Source organism: Drosophila bipectinata, chromosome 2L (genome assembly GCF_030179905.1).
Source record: "Drosophila bipectinata strain 14024-0381.07 chromosome 2L, DbipHiC1v2, whole genome shotgun sequence".
Taxonomy (NCBI): domain Eukaryota; kingdom Metazoa; phylum Arthropoda; class Insecta; order Diptera; family Drosophilidae; genus Drosophila; species Drosophila bipectinata.
Genome location: NC_091736.1, coordinates 2,996,869 through 3,019,223, shown reverse-complemented (window position 1 = coordinate 3,019,223; position 22,355 = coordinate 2,996,869). Strand labels below are relative to the sequence as shown.

At 40.6% G+C, this 22,355-nt stretch overlaps 1 protein-coding gene across 3 annotated transcripts in view; it reads right to left on the bottom strand.

The window, feature by feature from the left end:
- Dpp10 (Dipeptidyl peptidase 10) overlaps window positions 1-21,291 on the bottom strand; it is a 31,639-nt gene extending 10,348 nt beyond the window's left edge. For 2 of the 3 annotated variants that reach the window (XM_070277137.1, XM_070277139.1), the window contains exons 1-2: window positions 20,815-21,291; window positions 6,038-6,785 (exon numbers count right to left, since the gene is read on the bottom strand). In XM_070277137.1, the coding sequence (XP_070133238.1) occupies window positions 6,038-6,067 (30 nt within the window). In that variant the 5' untranslated portion in view covers window positions 6,068-6,785; window positions 20,815-21,291. The remainder of the gene's footprint in view (window positions 1-6,037; window positions 6,786-20,814) is intronic. The other variant, XM_070277138.1, reaches the window with a different exon arrangement.
- Between the last annotated feature and the right edge of the window lie 1,064 nt (window positions 21,292-22,355).

Below are 22,355 nucleotides of genomic sequence, written 5' to 3'. Positions count from 1 at the left end.
GCAAAGTGAAAACATCGTAAACTAAACTATCAAACAACAATAGAGACCTCAAGCTCGGCAAACTTTTGTGCGAACTTTTTTATTTTTCACTTTTCTGCATGAAAGCATTTTTCGTGAAATCATAATAATAATAATAATTTCCTGCGGGCACACGCGGCGTATACTTCATTTGTTTTAATTGAATTGAATTTATAGTCTCGCCTTGCCTCCTGACAAGAGGGTCAAGTCATAGAGTCCTTGGGACACTTGTATAAAAACAAGAGAGCTGAAAACACTTACGTTGATTGCCGGAAAGGAAAACATTCTCCGTATATATAGAGTATATGTATTCTCAAGTAAATATGCAAAATATACGAGCATAAATGAAATTTAAACACTCAACTTGATGAGTTGCTGTTAACGCTAAAGGAATTAAAAATAATGACAGTCATCAATTTTGCCAAAAAGGCCGCCACTTGCCACAAAACTCAATGAATTTACTTTTGACGGGCCTCTAGGGATAAGCTAATTTTTTTCTTTTGGTTTAATGGAGGCATTCCATTGGATTATGGCACATGAGCGGCGTCTTCAATTAATTTCAATAAATTTTTAATGCTTGCTATTAGGCCTGGCAAATTCTAAGGATATTCTCTATTTGGCGAGCAACAAAGTTTGCGTAGCAAGTGTTGGTGTTGGCAAATAAATGTTTCTTCGCAAACAAATTGATTAAAAGTTTTAATTGCTGTGTCAGTTGTTTAAAGTTACTGAGATATTGACAAAGATTTTCAGACTCCCATGGATTTCCGATCCTTTCGCTGCAATAAACTTACTTTAACCGAAGGCCGTTTGTTTTATGGATATGGTAAACTTTTGCGGCTTGGCTTGGAATATATTGTAACCAAAATGGCACACAATGCGCCACTCGACATATGAAAATGAAAACGTAATGGAAGCGGATAGCGATATAAGTGCTCGAGAATAAAAAATTGCCAACCGAAAAAAAAGAAAAAAATTGTAAAACCGGAAATCGTTTGCACTTTTTAATGATGTTTGTTCGTGAGACTTTCTTTGGTTTCTATTGTCTCCCACCCTGTGGTTATCCTGCGGATTTTCGCTCAACATTGTGATCATTTCATTTGTTAACCAACACGGAGACCATAATGTCCACAGGGAATTACTCGCATACATATTGCGAAAAAGAATCCAGAGTCCAGAGCTCCGAGTCCCGAGTTGATTAAATTCTTGGTTACCTGAGATTTAATCCACTGTGAAAACCCCAAATGCTAAAGTATTCCTTTTCAGGCACCATTCCGAGTTTAAATTTAATCCATTGGGGATGTGCTGGAAACTCTATCCCGACCAAAGGCGCAAAACAAACCAAATGAAGAGTCAGTCCCCTTTTCCCACTTTTTACTTTCACCGAGCTGGCCACGGGGCAGAGATAATGCGAATGGGGAAACTCATGCCATCCACATACATATATATGTATGTATATATATATTAGCATTCTATATATACACCTCTACAATCCCGATCCCGGCCAGAGAGCATTAGCTGCCTTTTGCGGTTGAGCTCGTCAGCTGAGCTGGGAAAAGTTTGCTTGCTCTTCGAGTGCAGAAAGTTGAAAGAGCCAGGACTTGCGGCTTCCAGGGGCGATAAGAGGGGCAGGACTCTAAGAGGAGAAGCCCGCCAGTTATTTGCATAAGTTGTCATAGTTATTAAGCTGTGAGCGTTAAAATTCTTTGCTGCATACTTTTAAGCGCATTAAAAATAGATGCCCCTTATAGTATTTGTCGTGGCCAACAAAAAAAAAACGGAGAATGAGTTCTCCAGAAGGGGGTAAAGGTCAACGGGGCTGCGGTATAGACACCACCCTCTGGCAGTGAAAGTGTCGTTTTCAATTAACTTGTGAGTTGGCTTGCCAAGGAGAATGGTTTCGAGTTAATCGCATTAGAAAGCAGCTGTTCGACAAAGACTAGGTCACCTAGGAATCGGTTCATGAATTTCGTATTAAGAAAATTCTCATCTTAAAATGGAATGGCTTGGTTGTCAAAGGAAAGTAATAGAAAATAAATAGAGTTTAAGCCTTATTAGTTTCGTTGGCTTTCATGAAAATTTTGAGAGCAGGATTAAAGAAGAATTTTGTTCAAAGATTGCCAATCGAGTTAATAGAGAATCGATCTAAGCATCGTTGAGGATGTAGAGTGTTCTTTTTAATACTCTTTCTAACCTGAAGCTTAAAATTCTAAAGTGCACACCCCTGCCAATCCTTGATGACCTCTCACTTTTTCAAAAGCTTGAACCTTCCAAAACTAAATTTCTACCGAATTTCGTCTGGCAATGTTTGCTTTTCACTCAAAGTCATGGTAAATTCATGGTAAACTTCTGAATCCAATGAAAGCTGACATATTGCATTTCTCTCCGAGGATTTTTTTCTTTCGAAAAATGTCCTTGGGGTAGTCCTTTGGGCGGCACCCGCGAAACATTCCATAAGGGCAATATTGCGTTTCCCCTTGGGCTGGCGACATTAGTAAGCCATCTTTACGGCCTGCTGCCTTCCTGGCAAACATGGAATCCGTAAACAGTCCTTCGGTCGGCGCGAGTGATTGCGATTTCGATGGTGATGGCGATGGCGATGACGATGGGAAAAAGGATGCAGACAGGCAGGGTGCATCCTTGCACGCTAGTTGTCTGACTTTCCGGCATGTCAGCTCTATTGTCTACATACCTGTATGAGCTCCACCTCACCTGGTGCCTCCTACCTGGTGTCCTATCCTCCTCCCTCTTACCCTCTTGTCAGGAACAGTTTAGCTCAAGGACATAACGGCAAAGCATTTGCTATAACTGTCAGGTGAGTGTGTATTTGTGTGCCAGGTGTGTGTGCGTCTGCCAGAATGTCAGAGTGTGGGTGCTCACCTCTATGTCAACACATACTTGAGCTTCCATTACACGGCCATGATTGCTTATTTTTATATTTTTTTTCTTCTTTGTACTTTTCTAACGTGTTCCTGGAGGTGTCGCGGCTGTCGGCGGTCGTTAAGTTGCCTGAATTTGTCAAAATAAAATGTAATATGCCAGGGCAGACACAATTGAATGCAACATGAGTTATTGTAAGGCTTTTCAGGGGGATTATTTATAGAAGGATTAACTTTTCCATTGCACATAGGTCTTGAAGATATGATAACTATTTTGAAACCATTTACTGATAGATTAAAAGCTCTGTGTTAGCAAAATTCTATATTTCCCTTCAGTGCATTTACAAATCAAAACTTAAACAAACATTTACCTTAAACATTTGATGGCTCTGCGAAATTTTGTAAAGCCCTGTTAAACCGTCTTGCGCCACAACACCTGTCAGCCGGCATTAGCATTGTCACAACGAGTGAAATAGATTGGAGGGACCGTCAAACTTGATTCCACGGATAATAGATGGGCGAAAGTTTTCCCCGAAAATCGCCCCCCACATATCGCTGGAGGTCAGGAGGTAGAGGTGGATTTAGGAGCTAGGTAGATGTCGTAGTGGAAATGCCGGCTAATTGATTTCCGCTCGAATGGCTGATTGCCATTTCGACTGGCTGTTTATCTTTGCAGCCGTTTGACACTCCCACACGCCCACAGCTCCCCCTGCTGCCAGCCGGCCTGCCTGGCTGTCTGGATGTCTGACTGCCAGGCTGCCAGCCTGCCACCTCCTCGCAATCAACCTGCAACTTAGTATGCAAAGCACACAGTCACAAACACACACCCTGCCATCGCAACATCACGGACATGCAGCGCATGGCTAATTCAATTTGCAATTGTAGTCGGGTCCGTGTAGTCAGTCGTAGCCGAACAGAGTTTTGCATTTGAATAACATGCGGAATTTATTTCAATTAGCAGCCGGCCGCAAAGCTGATTCCTCGACGCCACGAAAAATGCAGCGAGGCATGCGGAAAACCAGCTGACCATCAAAGTCAGTATCCGGACTCTGGACTCTGGCTGAACAGCGGAAAAGCGGATGACGATGATGAAAATGGCGGGAGGAAACTCAAGTTGCTCGTCGCCGAGTCGTTGAGTCGTTGAGCGAACTTTTCCGTCTCCACGAAGTGCACTCTTCAGAAGTTCAAATCAGAGTGAGTGGTGGCTGAAGTGGCAGCGTAAGAGCTTAGTCCGCCAGGACTTGTAGGCCAACTAAGGCCAATAATAAGCCAGAAGCTGAGAGCAGCTTAGCCAATATGTATCCCAAAGGAAAACTTGGCTAAATGGAACCCAATCCTCATCCTTGCTGCCTATAACTATATTGTTGTTGTGATCATCATAACTATATTTTATGGTACTATTTTGAGTTGATATTATTATAAACTTAAAATATTTTAGATAAATTGCCAATGTTTTGGTAATATTTATCCGATATTTATCGACGAATTTATTTTTTGAGAATGAATATTTTTTTAAGCAAAATTGCTATAAATTGCTAATATTTATCCGATACACAAATGTTATACCTTCCCGAGCTTAGATCTTTGAGTACATTATTTCTACATCTTAATCTGGTAAACTCAATTCTCAATTTCAAAGGGGTAAAATCATGATTTTGGCCAAAAATCGATAAAAAATTTTAGTCCTCAATTTTTATGAAATTTGTATGCACTTTAAAGGTATTAGGATCCCTGATTCGCAAATGATTATCCTCTTCCAAATCCGATACGAAATGGCCTGGATATCGACTAAAAGGTGACTGAAAAGCCACCCACGGTCTTAGCTTGGTCGACAAGGTTTTCCGCATCTACTTACTTCAGGGAAATTGGCACAGTTTTGGCAATATGCCTCCGATCAACGAATGTTATACCTTCCCGATCTTAGATCTTTGAGTACCACAATTCTACATCAAAACTTGGCTACCTTAAATCTGACCCGATTTTCGAAAATTTTGACAGGGGTGACATCAAGATTTTGGTCGAAAATCGACTCAAAATTTTACTTCTCGATTTTTATGATTTTTAATGCAGTTTTGAGGCTTTGTGATCCCTGATTCGAGAATGTTATTCCTATCCCCAATCCGATACAAAATGAATTTAATATTGCCAAAAATTTGGTTGAAAAGGTAGCCTTTTAGCTACTCCATAGTTACCTTCCACTACAGGGCTCTTATCACCCATTTATTTTAGGGAAATGGCCATATCTTTGCTAATAATTATCCGATCGAAGAATGTCATACCTTCCGATCTTAGATCTTCGAGTACCACAATTCTACATCAAAACTTGGGTTCCTTAAATCTGACCCCATTTTCGAAAATTTTCACAGGGGTTACATCATGATTTTGACCAAAAATCGACTCAAAATTTTACTTCTTGATTTTACAATATTTTAATGTAGTTTTAAGGCTTTTAGATCCCTGATTCGAGAATGGTATTTCTTTCCGAAATCCAATACGAAATGGCTTAAATATTGACTGATATGTGGTTGAAAAGTTGCCATTTTAGTCACCCTCTTTTTGACTTGGCCCTAATCGTTCTCCGCTTCCAATTATTTCAGAGAATATTTTATATATTTATTTCTGCTATATTTCTGGAAGCTATTTCTGCTAATAGTTTCATCTTTAATTTACTTTTCAAATGTTCATTAAGAAGCCACTGTTTAATCTCTAAGAAATATCATGTTGAAAAATCTCACCCCTTTATTAAAAAGTTAATCTTTTCATTCTGCTGACGTCATTTGCCAATTTTAACTGCCTCTAATGCTTTCTTCAGGCGCTTTTCAATTTTCCCAGCCATTAAACAATTTGAAATTTAATCCCAACGTCAATTTCTGGGTTTTGGGTTTAATTTTGAATCCCGGAATAAAAGTCGAGCAGGAGGGGAAGTAACCCTGTAACCCCGCACGCGAGCACACGTTTCTTGCAATATTTGTTTTTAAAATTAATTATGCCTAATTATATTTGGGCATAAAACATATTCATTTTTTTTTTGTTGTTGTGTTGTGTTAGGTCTTTTTCGGATTTGGGTTTGAGTTCCGTTCTGTTCAGTTTTGGGTTCTCTGTCGGTTGTTGGTTTTGTACGCAAGTATAACAAAAGAAATTACCTCATCATCGTAATTATCCTGCTCAGGCATGACTCGATGTTTGTTGGCTTAAAGCGATGGATTTGGCGGAAGTCCGAGGGGCTGGCTGGGATGGTTGACAAATTAAAGAAGCCGCCGGCTGTTGTCTTCGACGACGACGACGCCCAGCTCTTCTTTCGGTGGCTGGTATGCTATGCTTTTTAGATTGCTAATCGAATCTATCAATTTCCTTAGCGATAATTTGCGAGCTTTCCGAAAATTTGTCTTATTTTGCGATTCAAGTGGCTGGCTGGCAGGCGCATCAGCTCGCTGAGGATGCTGGCATCTTGTGGGGCTCGAGATAGCTGGAGTTACTGCCTTTGGCCGGCGGATTCTGGTTCATACTTTTGCGAATTATTTTGAAGCGCGTCCTTGACTCTTGCCAACTGTCCTTCCAACCATCTGGCACGCTTTCACTCCGCCTCTCCTACTCGTAATTTAGCGTTGTTGCTAATTGTGAATTGGTGTTGCCTTTTGACTTAGGAACTTGTCGTTTCTGGTCGTGGGAGGGTGGTGCAGGGGTAAGAGGTCCTTGTAAAATGCGCTTTTGTTGTTAGTTTTTCCCGCTGGCTGCTTCCGCCTAGACTAATGAGCATACATTTTCAATTTTCCCGCTCCTGCTGGTTTTCAGTTTTCAGTTTTTGCTTTGTTGTCTTTGTTGGTGTAGCTGCCGCAGTCGTTGGTGTAGCTCTTCTGACACTAATGATGCAGCATACTTTTAGGCCAAGCGCTAAATTGGAATAGAGTGGGGTTGGGACAGGAAGAGAAAACACACGTTTTTTTTTTAAATTCAGTTTTTGCTTAAAAATTCTTGTTAGTTGTTGTTGCTGTTCATCTTCTTGTGTTGTGTGTTGTTGTGTTGTTATTGCTGTTGTTGTTAGTGCCAATTTTTGTGTTGTGCTTTTAGCCTTGTGAGTGCCTGTGAGTGCACGTGTATGAGTGTGTGTTTGTGGGGAACTTATATAACATGACACATGTTTGCTGCTGTTGCTGCTGTTGCATACTTTGGGGCTGCTTAGCCTGCACTTGTCTCTGTGTGTGCTAGGCTTCTCTGGCATTTGAATGTAGGTTAAGTAGTCTAGTGTTTAAATATTTGCATTAACAAAGGCCACTGCCCAAAGCAGGCAATGTTACTTTCTAATTACAATGTGGTGGTGGCGTTTCTGTTTCATTCTTGTGTGTTTTTACTTCAACATGCAGGTGGCCCAACGAAAAAAAACATAAAATCTAATCTGTTTAGTATGCAAAATGTTGCATGCGGATAGAGAGGGTCGAGAGGGGATGGCATGTTGCGCGCCTTTAACACTTTAAACATGGCTCTGTTGTTATATGCAAATTTTGATGCGGATGCGGGGTGGCTGAGGGGAGTGTTAATAGCATTACATTTTCAATTTAAGGGGTTATATACAGTTGTACCGCGCAAATATGGATTTTTACGATTTTTTTTGACACCATAGAAAATATTTATGAAAATGTTTTACCGACGTTGTTTAGTACATGTCTGGTACTTAATTAAATTTTTCATAAAAAAATATTACATAACAAAATGTTATAGCCGAATTCCGGATCGTCTTCGATGGTGTCTTGCGGTGGACAAGATTTCTCGAATACGGTTCATCCGAAATCCAAAAGTTAGTTAGCATTGTATGTCTAGTCCGTGAACGAGGGATTTTAAAAATTTTGATTTGGCGACGTTTTAACAGTACTTTTTCACGTATAAGACGTTGTGCTTTAAAAAAGGAGTTTTCTGAAAATCCTCGTTCACGGACTAGCTAATATCATAATAAATAAGGGTCAAATTTGGTGTTGATCGGATTAGTAGTTTTTTAGTAATCGTGTCCACCGCAAAGGTAATTTAAAAAGATTCTGAGATAATCGCGTTTAAAGTTTCAAGTTTGTTCAAGTTTTATATGCAGATAGTGCGATATAAATAGCTACAGCTTCGGTTCTAATGCTCCGATCGTTATGAATTTTTGTGAGAGTATTCCCAATAGAATATACTTAAAGAATATGCAATTCGATTTTTTCATATATCACAACTGTATATAACCCTTAAGTTATGGCAAGTATTTTTTCTGCTTTCCTTCTTCTTGGTAAGCCTTCTAAGCAGCTTATTATGCAAAATGCATGCACAGTGAACGATGGTTAAGAGGGCATATGGGGGAATCTATTTACAGCTGAGTAGGTTCTTGATTTAAATTATGGGTTATTGATTCAGAAAATTATTAATTAGTAGGAAGGAATAATGAAGAGATATTCAGGGAAAAACTAGTTTGATTAATAAAGACCAGATGGTTGCTAAAACAGAAACCATCTCAACCCATCTACTTGTAGAGCTCCAATAGGATCTAATGCCTATTATCCCCATAATCCTTGACATAAAATAGTAGAATGTAGAGAACACATAATGGCAGCAACAAGACCCGAAGAAGACAAATGACAACTCTCCTCTAAGCACTTTTCCCATCCTTGCAGTCTCCCTGCCAAAAATACTAAAGCTTGATCTTTACCCAAGAGCAGCTTTGGCTTAAATGGCCAATGACACACAAATAATCTACAATAGCTCGGGGAGGAGCGGGACACCGAAGTGTGTGTTTATCATTTCCCTGAGTCATCTTTAGGGAGCATTCACTGTGCACTCTTCTTTGGAACGCATTACAATGCAAAAACTTTTGGCCATTGTGGGACTTTTTGCTTGGCTTTCTACCTCAACCCCGACTGACGGTCAGAACTATAAATTAAAAATAAAAAAAACAGCATTTATATAAAAGAAGAAAATACAATCCTCGTTCTAAACATCACTTCGGGGAACAATGGAAATGTTTGATATAGCCACCAACATAAATTCCGTTAATTTTTCCGTAACCGACGGGTTGGGAGGGGTCTTTGTTTGATGGTCCCAGTTGTTGTTACTTTTTTGGACTCGCTTGCGCAGCCAAGCGCAGATTTTATTGTTTTCGTGAAAATTGGTTTTTATTTTTTATGCCAGAACAATGTAGTATTGAAAAATTCTTTGCTTTAAAAACAAAATAAAAGGAAAAGTCATTGCATATTTGTCCGGCGTTAAGAAGTGCGGTTACGCGGAGGTGAGTTGACTTGAAAACCCAATACCAGGACCAGGAATGGCTTTCCTTTCTAAACACTATTTTCAATAAAAAATTCTAAACAAAATAGTTTCTATTAAATTTATTATGCAACCATCCTTTCAGGAGGTTGGGGGAAAGTTTATTTTCTATTTTCCATCTCTGGTATTTTTTTGTATATACTTTGTAAGTGGGTTTCGTGTATTTTGTTATCAACATGTTGACATTCATTCGTGTGGGCGAATATGATATTCGTCCTTCATGACTTTTATTGTCTCTACCTGTGCTCTCCGCCTGACTTCCGGTCTGATGCAACGTGCGTAAGTCGCTTCCGGTTGAGGGGCGAACACAGTGCTGCTACTACACGTACAGATACACCAACTACATATATCATTGTCATATGTTTTCCATATCGTACTCTTGACATTTTCTAAAATTTAAATTTATTGCTCCAATGAAGCGATACACGACTACATGGAAAATATGAATTGTTGATTATTTGTACTGTGTGCTCCTATTAGACGAAGACCCAGCTCAAAAATGGCAAAAACCCGAAATTCGATTGCCAATTTTGGAATAGAGGTTGGGCCCCCGCCGGGGGGAAAATCAATTGCAGTTGCTGGTGTATAGTACGTGTTGCAACCGTGGGCCAATTTGAGCGGACACTTTTGCGGCTTTTGACATCGCGGCTACGTGCCACTTATATGGCTGGACCGCGGCCCGTGATGTTGCACGTAAGCCGTAAACGTTTTTAGTGGATTTGTGGCGTGTCTGTCTGACTTGGTCGACTTGGCTGTTACGAGTCCCATAATGTTTCATTAGTGGCTTCTTGCCAGCGCTGCCAGCAGCATGAGCACGAATTCAAGAAATTTAAGAAAGTTACACCATCTGGCGATCGATTTGGGAATTTTATTTTATTTCATAATTTATTGTAATAAGTGTAAATGGAGCAGAAACACGGGGCGGCCAACTCTTGCCTCCTACGCCTCCCAGTCCGCCTCCGCCCACCCAGGGCGCCAGAAACGGCAAGGCCGTCCTCTGGGCCCCGCCTCCTTTTGTTGACTACGGCGACGAGGATTGCACATTAGTTTTAATGCATGTTTCATGCGCCATTAGGCTTAATTAGTGGCATTTGCAGCAGTCCCCTGCCCCCTGCCCTTCACTAAATGAGTTTCACTGTAGCGAGTCGGTGGTCCGGGGGGGCCTGGCTGAAATCCTGCCAGTCGGCCAGCTTTAACCGCCTGTCGTTGTGCAAGCAATTTTATTATTGTCGCCCCGGCCCAACGTTGCACAACTTGCAGTCAGCTCTTTATACCGCGCCCCGTATCACCGTTTACGCCAGCGGTCGACCCATTCATCAGCCGGACATTTATTTTAAACGGCCCCCCCCGCACCATCCATACACGGAAGCGCACACGCAGCCGGAAGAAAAATGAAGATTTAATTAAGAAAAATAATAAATGCGTTCGGACCGCACAGAAGACCGGGCTTAAACCAGAGCCAAATAAATTGTCTCTTATGGCAGGACACGAACAAGGGTGCCACACGGCCTGTTAGCCTTGAAGCCCAACTGACATCCCGAGGCAACAATGCGAAATGCCAAAATTAGACATTTGATTTGTTTCTAGATTGAAGTGCTTTTGTGAGAGATGAGATGAGATTTAAGGAAGGAATTTAGTTTTTGTTTTAACTACAGACTTTCTTTAAATTTAAAGCCACATTGTAGCTCCCAAAATATTAAGTTATGTGTTATGCTCAGCTGATTTGGCCAAGAACTCTCTTGATTTCAGATACTTCCGCCGAATGGCGCCAACACTTTATGGCCAGCAGAGCGGCTTACAGGCCCATAAACAGGCAGTGAAGTGAACAAAATGTTCGACATGTTTGTCCAGACAGCAGCCAAATTGGGAATTGGAATAAATTTTTGGGGAATTGGACCAAGACAACTGAAAGTGGCTCCCCGAAATGAAGTCGGCATAGTTAGCTGGGAAAGCAAATGGCCGAAACAGAGGCCGTAGTTGGCTTGTCGTCTGTCTGGCGTATTGTAAAGCGAGGCATAAAAGCCAATTTAGAAGAAAAGTCAGCCAATGTAAATAAACAAATAAAGACGGCGGCAAAGGCAACGGCAACGACAATGACAACGACATCGTCGACAAATGACAAGGAATAAGAGACAAGTTCATGTCCAGGCCAATGTCTTCTGGCTTCGTTCCGTGTTTGTTTTATTTCGATTTGTTTTTTTTCGTATTTTTTGTTTTGGGGGGCAATTTTAGTCCAAAATTTATGGCCCGCTTCTCCAAAGAACATTTTTCACCTTGTAACAGTCAAGACCATGAACAAAAAATAATATTACATAAATGTTTCGTGAAGAGAAATACAAATTCCAGTCGTGCGCTTCCCAAAAATTATAAAAACAAACACGCCAGCCTCAAAAATGCGAAAATCTGCATGAAAATATTTAACAATAATAAACAGGCCCTGAAATGTTTAAACAAGGCTGAGAGAGAGCTGGAGACAATAGCTGGAAAATACGAAAAAAGGCACAAGTTCATCAAGATCAATAAACAAAGTGCAATCGTCCGGCTCCCAGAGATATTGTATAAATTTTTACCGAAAAAACCAATTTATGTGGGGAACGTGTCGGATGCGGGATGTAAACGATTGTGGTTTCAAGTGCTGATGACCCATTTGGGGATGAACGAACGAAGGGTCAGTTGTTTAGAGAGTTCCCAGAACGAAAGAAAGTCTGAATTCGGAAAAACCAGAACAAATTCCATTGAATATTTATACAGAGATTTATTATGGAAAGATAAAATCTTTGTATTTATTTTTAATCTATTGGAATAGATTTTATTAAGATGAATTCCATTTTTTTCTAGTCCACATCTAGTCCATTATTTGATTTTATTTGTTGATTTTTCCCAATATTTAAAACAACTTCCCATACCGTTCCAAATATTATAGCATTTCTCACCTTTCTGGTCATGATGAAAAAAAATTACTATAAATAAAAGGAAAATGTTTTTCTTGTTTTGGCACAAAAGCTTTTAATGCACAACTTGGCGTATACACAATATTTTACATTAAGCCACACAATTGCGAGAATGGAAGGAAATGGGGTTATGGACCGGGGGCAGCATGGAGGAATTCCCCAGTCGCTCGACTGTCTAGGTGTGTTGTTCCAAATGATGATGGAAATGAATTTCTGAGGTCAGCCACAAGATGTTCCCCGTCCTTCGACAGATTGACAGACATTGTCATGGTGCCTTGGAATCGAGTGGATCTGAGTCATAGTCATATCAGTTCATATTCATAGCAATTTAATTCACATAAACTTTTCGATTTCTCTGCGGTTGTTCCACAACTGGTATATCTTCCAATTAAATACCATAATTTATGCAGATGGCAACACGGAGTGCGTGGTCCATTAATTAAAATACGTGGCAAATTATTTATAGCATAATTGAACAAAAAAACTCAAAACAACATTGTAAGAAAACAATTGAACAAATTATTTGCGCCCTAATTGAATAATACTTGAATAATTTTAAAATCAACAAGTTCGTTAGAAAATGCCCATAGCCAAAATAATAGCCTGTCTAGTGGTCGTATATAAATTATCCAAAATTTAAGTTTGTAAACAATGCAATAAATTTATACTTTTTCTCCCATAACCATACTCAATATATACACTTTGCTGTGATTAGGGGGAATAGCGAAATCAGAATAAACAAAATTTATTAATGTGGAAAATGGGTTTCCATTGCGGGAAGATAATATTTTAACTGAAACTTTTGCACACACATACTAGGTACTAGGTACTTGTGTACAAAAATAGATATAGGAAATATAATTTCTATTTGATTCGAAAATGCGCCATTAGTTAGCCATTTTCCAATACGATTTCAATTGAACAAAGACGCTGGTGCGCTGATTGATGTTTATGGAGCGTAATTTGTTTTGGATGCTTCCGAAAACCGCATATATATATTGGAAATCTGGACAATGTTAGTCAGATTGATGGCGAACCATTGACTAATAGTTGCAAATAAATGTCGGGTTTTAAAGAGGAAAGATATATAAATAAGCAAAGGTAACTTCGAGCAATTTTGTGAGAAAATTAAAGGACATACATAAACTTATCGAAGGGTATAATTATGACACTCAATATAACACCCTCTTCTATGGTATAATTATTAATTAATTTTTTATCAACAAGCACCAATGTGAAGCCTTCATTTGCAGTTGTTATGTCAGGCCACCATAAACCCACATTTATCGAGTCCCCCGCATTTCGGAACGAGCCCATTAATATGGCTTAATAAGTCTACCACAAAAACTCATTACGTTTTGCCATTGAATGGAAATGAATAGATGCAGAGCCGAAATCGACAACGAAAACAGATTTGAAAGGCTTGTTGCCAAATGCAATGCGGCATGGAAACTTTTGCCAATGTCCTCGCCACATGCAATGCAGTCATTCTCGTAGCAGGTACTGGTTAAATATGGAACCGCAATCGAATCACAATGCCTGGCAAATCTACACCACCCAAGCCACCCAATTCTTGCAACCATCATAATTTTCAATTGCAATAGCAATTGATTGATAATCGTTTTTTTTTTGTGCCCGCTTTTTGGGTTCTCTGCCGTTCGTGTCTTATAAATTATTCATAGTTTTCATTTCGAGTTGGCTTAAAATGACCGGAAAATTGCATTATACACATATCTCTTGGTGGTTGAAAGGTAGAAAGTGTGGCAGCAATGTCAGAATGGCAGGATGGTTTCCACTCGAACATGTCATTGGTGCATTAAGGTCATCCGAGGCATGTCAGTTGTGTCCGCTCCGGTCTTGTCCTGTCCTGTCTGCTGTTGGCCAACGGCAACGAAACATAAAATATACATGCCATGGCCGGCCATGTTATCCGCCCACACACCCACACAGCTACGAAAAGTGTCACGAAAACTGTTAAAAAGCGCTTCACCAACTTTCACAATCAACAAACATGACAAAAACTGTATGTTCCTCTGGCCTGTCCTCATTCTCTGCCCTCCAGGACCCAACAATAAAACAAAAACAGGCGTCAAATACAAATACACACAAAAAAAAGTGGTGGTGGTATGACAAAAACTTGCTGCATAAGTTTCTGCAAGAGGGCTGCACAGATGGGCGATGGGCGGTGGTCTGGCCCGAAGCTGGAGGCCAGTGGGTGACCAGTTAGTAAGCACAAAATGCTGTCAGCCCAAAAGGATAAACAATAGATGAAAGGCTTAGGGTAATATTAGAAGAAAGTCATATCTACTCTTTGGATAATTGTTTTTAAATATTTTACTTTTATAATTAAGGTTTATAAACTCTTAAAAACTGTAATGCCTTAATTAATCTATCAAGACCTTCATCAACAGCCAATGTGGACAAATCCTCGAGAAAATCTCAATAAAATATAACAATCAATTTAAACTGTGAAAACAGAGCAGCCACTCAGCGAAAGCGTTAAGATCAGATCATATTACCCATTGGGGGTTAAAAAAAAGCGAAAACATGGCCATAAGCCAACTATAATGCCCATTTAAAGAGTATGAAATGGAATGGAATTTTTACTACATGGACATGAGTCAGCGGCAGGATGCAGGATGGCATACGTTGAGGCGCAAATGACAATGAAAAGTGCTTTGGGTTCGTCCTGGGGGTGTGAGATTGTGGGTGTATGTGTGTAATACGAGACTTGCGTGAGCTAAACGCAAATAATGAAAGTGGAAAGTGGAGAGAGGATGGAGAGGGATGCGAGCCAAGGAGGAGAGCTGCTGCTGTAACGTGAGATGGGAAGCAGTCAACAAGCGAGCGCAAAGTGAAAGTGGAAAGTGCACTCAACGAGCAGTGCATCAGTGTGGGTGGCAGACTCTGTGGATGTGTGTGTGCAGCACTACTTATGCTGCATACTTTAGGGGAGCTCGCGCTGAAGATAAATAGCTGTGGGTGCCAGAAAAACAAATCTGAACACTGCTCTGCTGCATCTCCTTTCACCTTTTATCCCAGGTGCTCACTTTGCCAAAAAAAATAAATAAAAATAGTTTGTGAAAACTTCTGAAAGTTGCAGAGCTTCTGGTCATCACTATCTTAATTAAAGTCGGAAAATGAAAAAATACAACGTATGCCTGGCAGCCGCTTTAATGAAGCAAACCATTTAAATTTGAATTTAAGTAGCCTTCCGTTCGCTTTCCCTGAATCACTCCCACCTTTTTCCATCCACTTGGCTGAATTTCTCCGCACACACATGTGCTGGGGACAGAGTTGCTTCTCCACGTACCACGGGCCACGTTTTTATTTGCATATCATTTAGTGTTCGTAACGGCTGAGGAATGTTCCCAGGCAAGAACAAAACCAAAAAACAAAAAAAAAGGCTAAGACAAACTACCTGACTGCATGTACCCGCACAAACGAGCCTGGAATACATATATATATATTTTATATATAAGCCTTCTCACATTTTCAACGGGCCAAAGCAACTCAGTCAGCAATTTGCTTTAATATTAAATGGGTAACGAACCGTAAGAAATATGAACGTGTTATATAGTTTGATGCGAACGCATTTCGGCCCGAACGTAATGTTAGGAATCATTGGGGAGAGGCCCCCAGGTGGGTGGCTGCCTGGCTGGATGGCTGGCTGACTGGTCGGGTCTGTTTGCTGGCAGGTGTGAGGTGAGTGGTGAAGCGCCTGCAAGGTTGAATGGACATGGCATTGAGCGGCCAAGTGGATGAGTAGGTTGGAGGTAATGCAAACGGGTGGCTTCAAATCTTGTCCGAGAATAAACTTTTACCAACTTTGATTAACTTTGCAGAAGAACTTTTCAGAATCATTTGCCTAGAAAAATATGTTTGTGGAAGAAGTCTTATGAATTTACTAAATTAATGTATAGAAAGTTTTGTGGAAATTAAACGAATATTATTTTTAAACAGATTGTTATTGATATGGAGTTATCATAAGTGCTTAATGCACTTAAAGTTTAAACATTCAACTAATATTACGTATACGCACTGTTGCTCAGGTGCCCTTTTTTCTTATAGCCCACGTTACTCATACGCCCCATATACCTTATACAGACTTGTTTTTCAATTAAAACAAGGCTTAAATATATTTTATTAACACGTTAAACTTTTCGTTTTAAGTTCCATTTACCCAAAAGCTTTACATTTCCTGTTCTAAGAATTTTACACTTTTTCACTCAAAACTTTTCAAGCCAACCTTGTGGCTGCGTCTTGGTTGAAGCAAAAATTGTTGCTTCTTCTGAGATGCTCCTATGTAGTTGTATCTGTGCCAGCGGTTGTATATGTGTATGTGTGTGTGGGTCTCCTGTGCTCGCAGATAAATGTGTCCGTGTTTTTTTTGCTCTTGGTGTGCAAGGTGAAGCGCTCTGGCGGCAAAGACATTCAAATTTAAATACAAATGTTGCACGTGCCCTCGTAGGTGCGAGCTATACTCGCACGTGTGTATGAGTGTATATGCCTCACAACGTATGTGTGTGAGTGCGCTCATTTCGGTGATTGCTCTGCTAAGGTTTAATAAAGCAACACCAAGACGACGTCGAGGAGGACAATTACGTGGAATTGCGTGAAGAAATGGCTGCCATTCTCGAGGAGGAATCGAGGAGCAGTGCGCCGTTTCTCTCGTATAATAAAGCAACTGACGGGCATAATTGGCAGCCCACAGTCACAGGCACAGCCAGGAATAAAAAGGTAGCGAAGGTATAGAAAAAACTGTAGCATAAGCAAAAGGCGCACAGCCAAAACTTAAAATTGAAATGAAATGAAGTGTGAAGCGGCAGCCAAATTGGCTGAATAACCTCACAAAAACCGAGTTTCATTTCGTCCTGGCTCGCAAATTATGCCAATGTTATGGTGTGGGTTTTTTCCCAGGTACTGGAACGAGAACCGGGTACGGGTACGAGTGCCATGGTATATAATTGTTTTCGGTGTGTTTGTTTAGCTTAATTAAAATGCCCAATGCAAACACTAAAGTGTGCGTGGGACTATGGCCACAAAAAAAAAAATGAAATGTGTACCCATAGAATAATATTTTTTATGAGTTTCTTCTGCAGATGGGGCAAGGAACACTTTTTTTTTCTTTGCCTCTTTAATTTGTCCAAGAGCTGGGCACTTGATGGGTAATTTCCTGGAATCTTGGCAAATAGAATATTAGAGTGTTGGGAGTTGGAGGTGCGCTATAGAATCTTTCCTTTATTTAATTTTTATATTCGAAAATATCTATCAGAGAGTCTACTTTGTTGCTTAGTTCCCGAAATAGTATATATTACTATTTAATACACACCACTGTGGGGCATCTCTAGTTTACCACCTGCTGCTGCACGACTCCTGTTGACAGCTTGCTGCTGCTACTGTTGCTGTTTCTACTGTTCGCCAGGACTTGTACAGCAAAAAGCAATTTGGTCTGCCAGTGAGTGGGCTTTGGCCCGCCTTCACTTTGACAGCCTTTTGTGCTCCTGTCTGCTGTCCGCCCGTCGCTCTCTCTCTGTTTCTTTCTAAGGGCTCTACGTATCTCACTTTCTCCACAAACGGGCCATTTTATACTGTCTCCGTTGTTGTTGCACCGCTGCTGTGTTGACACCCCGCTGGCTTTGGCACTTCAATTTTATAACGACAGCAGCAACATCAACAGCAGGAGCCGCCACAAGACCGCAGACAACACGAAACAAAAAAAAAATTGAATGGATTCGCAAACCCCTCGCACCTGCCTAATGGTCTGTGCGGGATGCTATAACCGGACATTGGCGACCATAACTTTAATGGACGCACACACATCCACAGAGGGGATCTTCTTTCATTCGTTTCATTTTCATTTTTTTTTAGTATGTAATCTTAGCTATTAAAATTCAGTGCTGGGGATGACAGTGCGTATACGTAATACGGTGAGATTGGCCCAAATTGGGTATTCAAAATGCGAGGGCTTTTGCCAGCCAACAGCCAGTAATTGCCGAGCTTTGCACCAGAAACGGGCAAAAGAAAAAATCACATAAAAGTGTCGGTTTATAGGTCCAGAATTTGGAGAATTTTCGCGACGAGGAATTTTAAATTTAACCCCACTCCTTGGCCAAGTTAATCCTTTCGTTTACTTTGGAATTTCTTGAGATGAAACCCTCTCCGAGAGGCCGCAGTAACCGCATTCATCATCCATCATTCCGTCAGCTACATAACATTTTGCTAATGATTGTGTGCCGCCACTCCAGCCCCCTACTCTGCCGCCACTTTCTTAATCAGACCAAAAAAACGTTCTTTCCGGAGGCGAACCTTAACACCAATTCATAGAAAACATAATATTTTTTGAGGGGTGTGTGTGCTTGCCTGCGGCTTTGGCGGAAAACTTGCTCCTTTCTTCTTGTAGCCTGGCATAGTTTTCCCAAATTTTTCCTCCTACTCGCTCCCTAATTAAACCGACGGCGCTGGCGAACAAACACGAGGCAGGAGCGATTCAGCCTGAGCAAGAATGTCGGGCTTATGGCCATCAATCAAAATGACAAAATAAAATGTTTGTTCTCTCAGTTGGAAGGAGGAGGGAGGAGGGAAGGAACAGGCGGGATCCTGCAGATAATAATGTGCATTGACAAAGCCTCGTCAAGTATGCAAAGGCATTCGGATTCGACTGTTTGCAGCTGTCGAAAATGAAGAGACCATAAAATGTTGTAGCAAACCGGGACAAGGCGAATGAAATTTATTGCCCTGTTGTGATAAACGTGACGCGCTATGCCAAAGGGCCACGCCCTCCATTTCGTTATAGCCAAGGGGGCGGGGATGAGCAGGACATTTTACAAGTGCCTGTTACATTTGATTTGTGTCTGGGCCGTAAGTGTGAGCCTTAAAGAAAATATACTTTGGAGAAAAACAGGCATCTTCCGATGCCTAAGGATGCTATTGTTCTTTAAAAACAAAAGAAGTTTTCAATTAAAAGTTATTGTTTTTAAATTAATACAACGCATATTATGTCCTGTGATATTAGCCATATTCTTGATAATATTTATGATTTTTCTCTCTGTATTAAATTGCTAGAATATGTGGCATTAAGAATAGCTGACAACAGGTTAACGTTAGCTTGGCTTTTGTGGGGGCGGCACTTTGAATAATGAGGGCCAGATTGATGATCTTTAATGGCTGAACTTGGGCGCAAGTTGGCCAAATTAAGTTGTTCCAAAAAATATACATACTTCCAAAGATAACCAAAGAGATGTGAACCAATTTTCAGATAAAGTTTGTCTCTAATTCAAAAATAACATGGCACATCCAGAGTGCCAAGTGCACGGAAAAAGCCAAAGCCGGATAAGTGATAACCTAGAAAAGCCTCGACTCAGGATAAAAGTTTTCCATTCAAGGTTCAATCAACTTGGCCCCGGACCATCATAGTCCGGAATATTTGCCCAAATTCCTGTCCAACATGGCGTATGCTCGACATTGGCTCTCACCATGTTTCATTTTATGAAACCCCTCGGCCCCTGTCGCCCTACAAATCGCTTTAGTAGCTTGTTTTGACATTTTTCCATCCCGAGCTTTTTTTCTGACTTTGTTTCACCATTTTTGGGGCCGCGTTTTTGTCCTGGCTTTTCATACCTTTGCGCCCCGGTGCAGCTGTTACCGAAAATAAGCCTAAGAGCTACAAAAAACTGACTGAAAAAGTGGAAATTCCGCTAAAGTTCCACAAAATGCATTTGCATGCCTTTCATTTTCATTTTTTTTGGTGTTTCCTGGCTTCCGGTAGTTAGAACTTTTTTGTTGGCTACCGGAATTTTCTGCTGGCATTGCCAAAAAAGCCAATTGGCCAGTTTGAAGGCTCAGATAAGAGCTCTTTGAAATTAATGCGCGACTTCTTTTCCCTCAATGGGCGTCTGTTTTTGGCAGCCAACTCAGTTGCCTGATAACGTTTAGTTTCTCTCCGTGTTGGAATGTGTGTTTAAAATTTAACCTCACGAATTCGGGGCCAGAGCTAAGAAACACATACGTACATATATGTACGCACACATATGCTGGCTGGCTTATACATCACGTGAATGTTTCTCTTCTTCCAGGCGTCAATAATCGTAAAAAAAATGTCGTGCCAAGGCAAAGGAAAACGGTGACCAGTAAGACGCGTTGTTAGATACCCTAAACGGAGTGCGAGAGTCCCTACCATTCCATTTTCGAAAAATTAAATTTTACCCAAAAGGAATAGATTCCATCTTCGGGGGCTCACCCGCCACCGACAAGGTCAAAAGGCACACGATAATAACCTGCGGCTAAAGGGTATTAGAGGCAAGTTGCCTGGCAGCATTGTCGAATGCCAAAAGTTCAAAGAGCACAAAATTCGATGGAAAATGAAAATAAATATAAAATTAGTAGTAGACTGACTGTATAGGAAGCTGGCAGGATACAGAGAGTCGGCATGCAAACGCGTTAAAATGTGAAATTCAATTTGGTAGAGCTGCTACAGGAACAGGAACAGAAAGGGCAAAAAAAAGGCATGCTGCGAGTCCTTCCCGCAAAAATTCGGTCTCTGTGTTTGCAGGACTTTCTATGTGTGTGTGTGTATGTATTTTGTTTTTTTCAGAAGTTGAGTGAAGACTGTGCTTTAAAGTGTTTTAATCTTAAAGACGGGAATTATTACGCTGGCAGGAAGCAAAACTCTTCCCAGGACTTACCACAATGCGCCTGACACGTGTCATTTTGCGGTAATCGCCCAGCTTGAGGCTTGGCAGGCGGACAATTTTCCGGGATTTCAATGAAGTGCGTCTGAAGCGAGTGGCTGAATGGCCGCAGGGGCAGCTGGAGCAAAAGTTTTTCCTTTTCGATTCCGATTCCGATTCCGATTCCTTTTCTTTTCGCTTATGATTGCCGCCTGTCAGTTGCAGTTCGTGGCTCACAATTAGCGACGGCAAATGCAAGATTTTCGCACCGCAGGACACTTTTAGGATTCTAATCCAACAAACACAGCATTTAAAACTAGTCTCTGTTCACTTTTTAATAGTCCCACTAATTGCTTAAGTTTTTTTAATATCTATAATTTAAAATTTAATTTAAAATTTCCTTTGAAATGAATTTCGCGTTAAGGTTTCCAATTCGTACTTTCAACTGCGTGTGACCGGCCAGAATTTTTTTTTTTTTTATCGACCGCTGCGCCAAACGTCTCAGATGAAACTGAACGTTTACCGAGATTCACAGCCAGATGAAATACCCCTGGAAAATTCATGTGGCCTGGCCAGGAGCAACAACAAAACTGCGCCAAAGAGCGCAACTGCCACTCTCTGGCTGTGTGGGGCTCTCTGGCAGGCGTTCTCGGCACACATACGTATACGTAATATCGCTACAAAAACCAGCTGTGCGCATAGTGGGATTTCTAGTTAGTTAATAATATAGAAATTATATTAAAATATTTAATATCTTGTACAAGTGTTTTTATATTTTTATTAGTTCAAAGAAAATTCATAATAAATATTTAATAAAATCTAGTCATTAATTTTGTCACCTCCAAACTACTCTCCACCCACTGTATTTGTCAAACAGGCTTAACCACCATTTTCTTTTAGTGTAAATGAGAGGTTTTAGGAAAGTAGAGAGAAAGTTTTCAGAGAGAGCGGCTCCCTCGGCTTGATAAAAGTTTTATTTTTATAAACAAATTGAAGAGAAAAAAAAAAGTAAGAAAATAAAAGTAAAACTAAAGCACGCGGGCACTGAGAAATCAGGATTCAGGAAAGGAAGGGAACAGTGGCAGTGCCAGGGAGAGAGAGTCCAAAGGAGAGAGATAGAGGACACTAAGTGGGTGCCTGTCCCTGCCACTGTGCGTGTGTGTGCGAGTGTTTGTTTATCTGTTTGTTTTGTTACATTTTCTGTGTATTCCATTGTTTTTTTTCTTTCTGTGTGTGCTTTTTGGAGCCAAGAGAAAGCGGGACAAAGTCGAGAAATTCAAAAATCAGGCACTGCAAACTTGTTGATGAAGAAAGTATGTGTCAGAGAGGGCGGGCAACTCTCATCTCCATTTTAAGAATAGGAGAGCTAGTTTCATTGTGTGTGTGTGAGTTTATACTTCTGTATGATGTGTGTCCTTTATGTGTGTGAGGAAAGGTGTGTGGAAAGGATATTTACATATGCCAAGGAGCAACATGTTGATTTTACACGTGTTCAGCCAAAGCACACAAGTGCACATGTATTCCTTTCCAAACGTGAGACTGCAGACGCCTTGGAT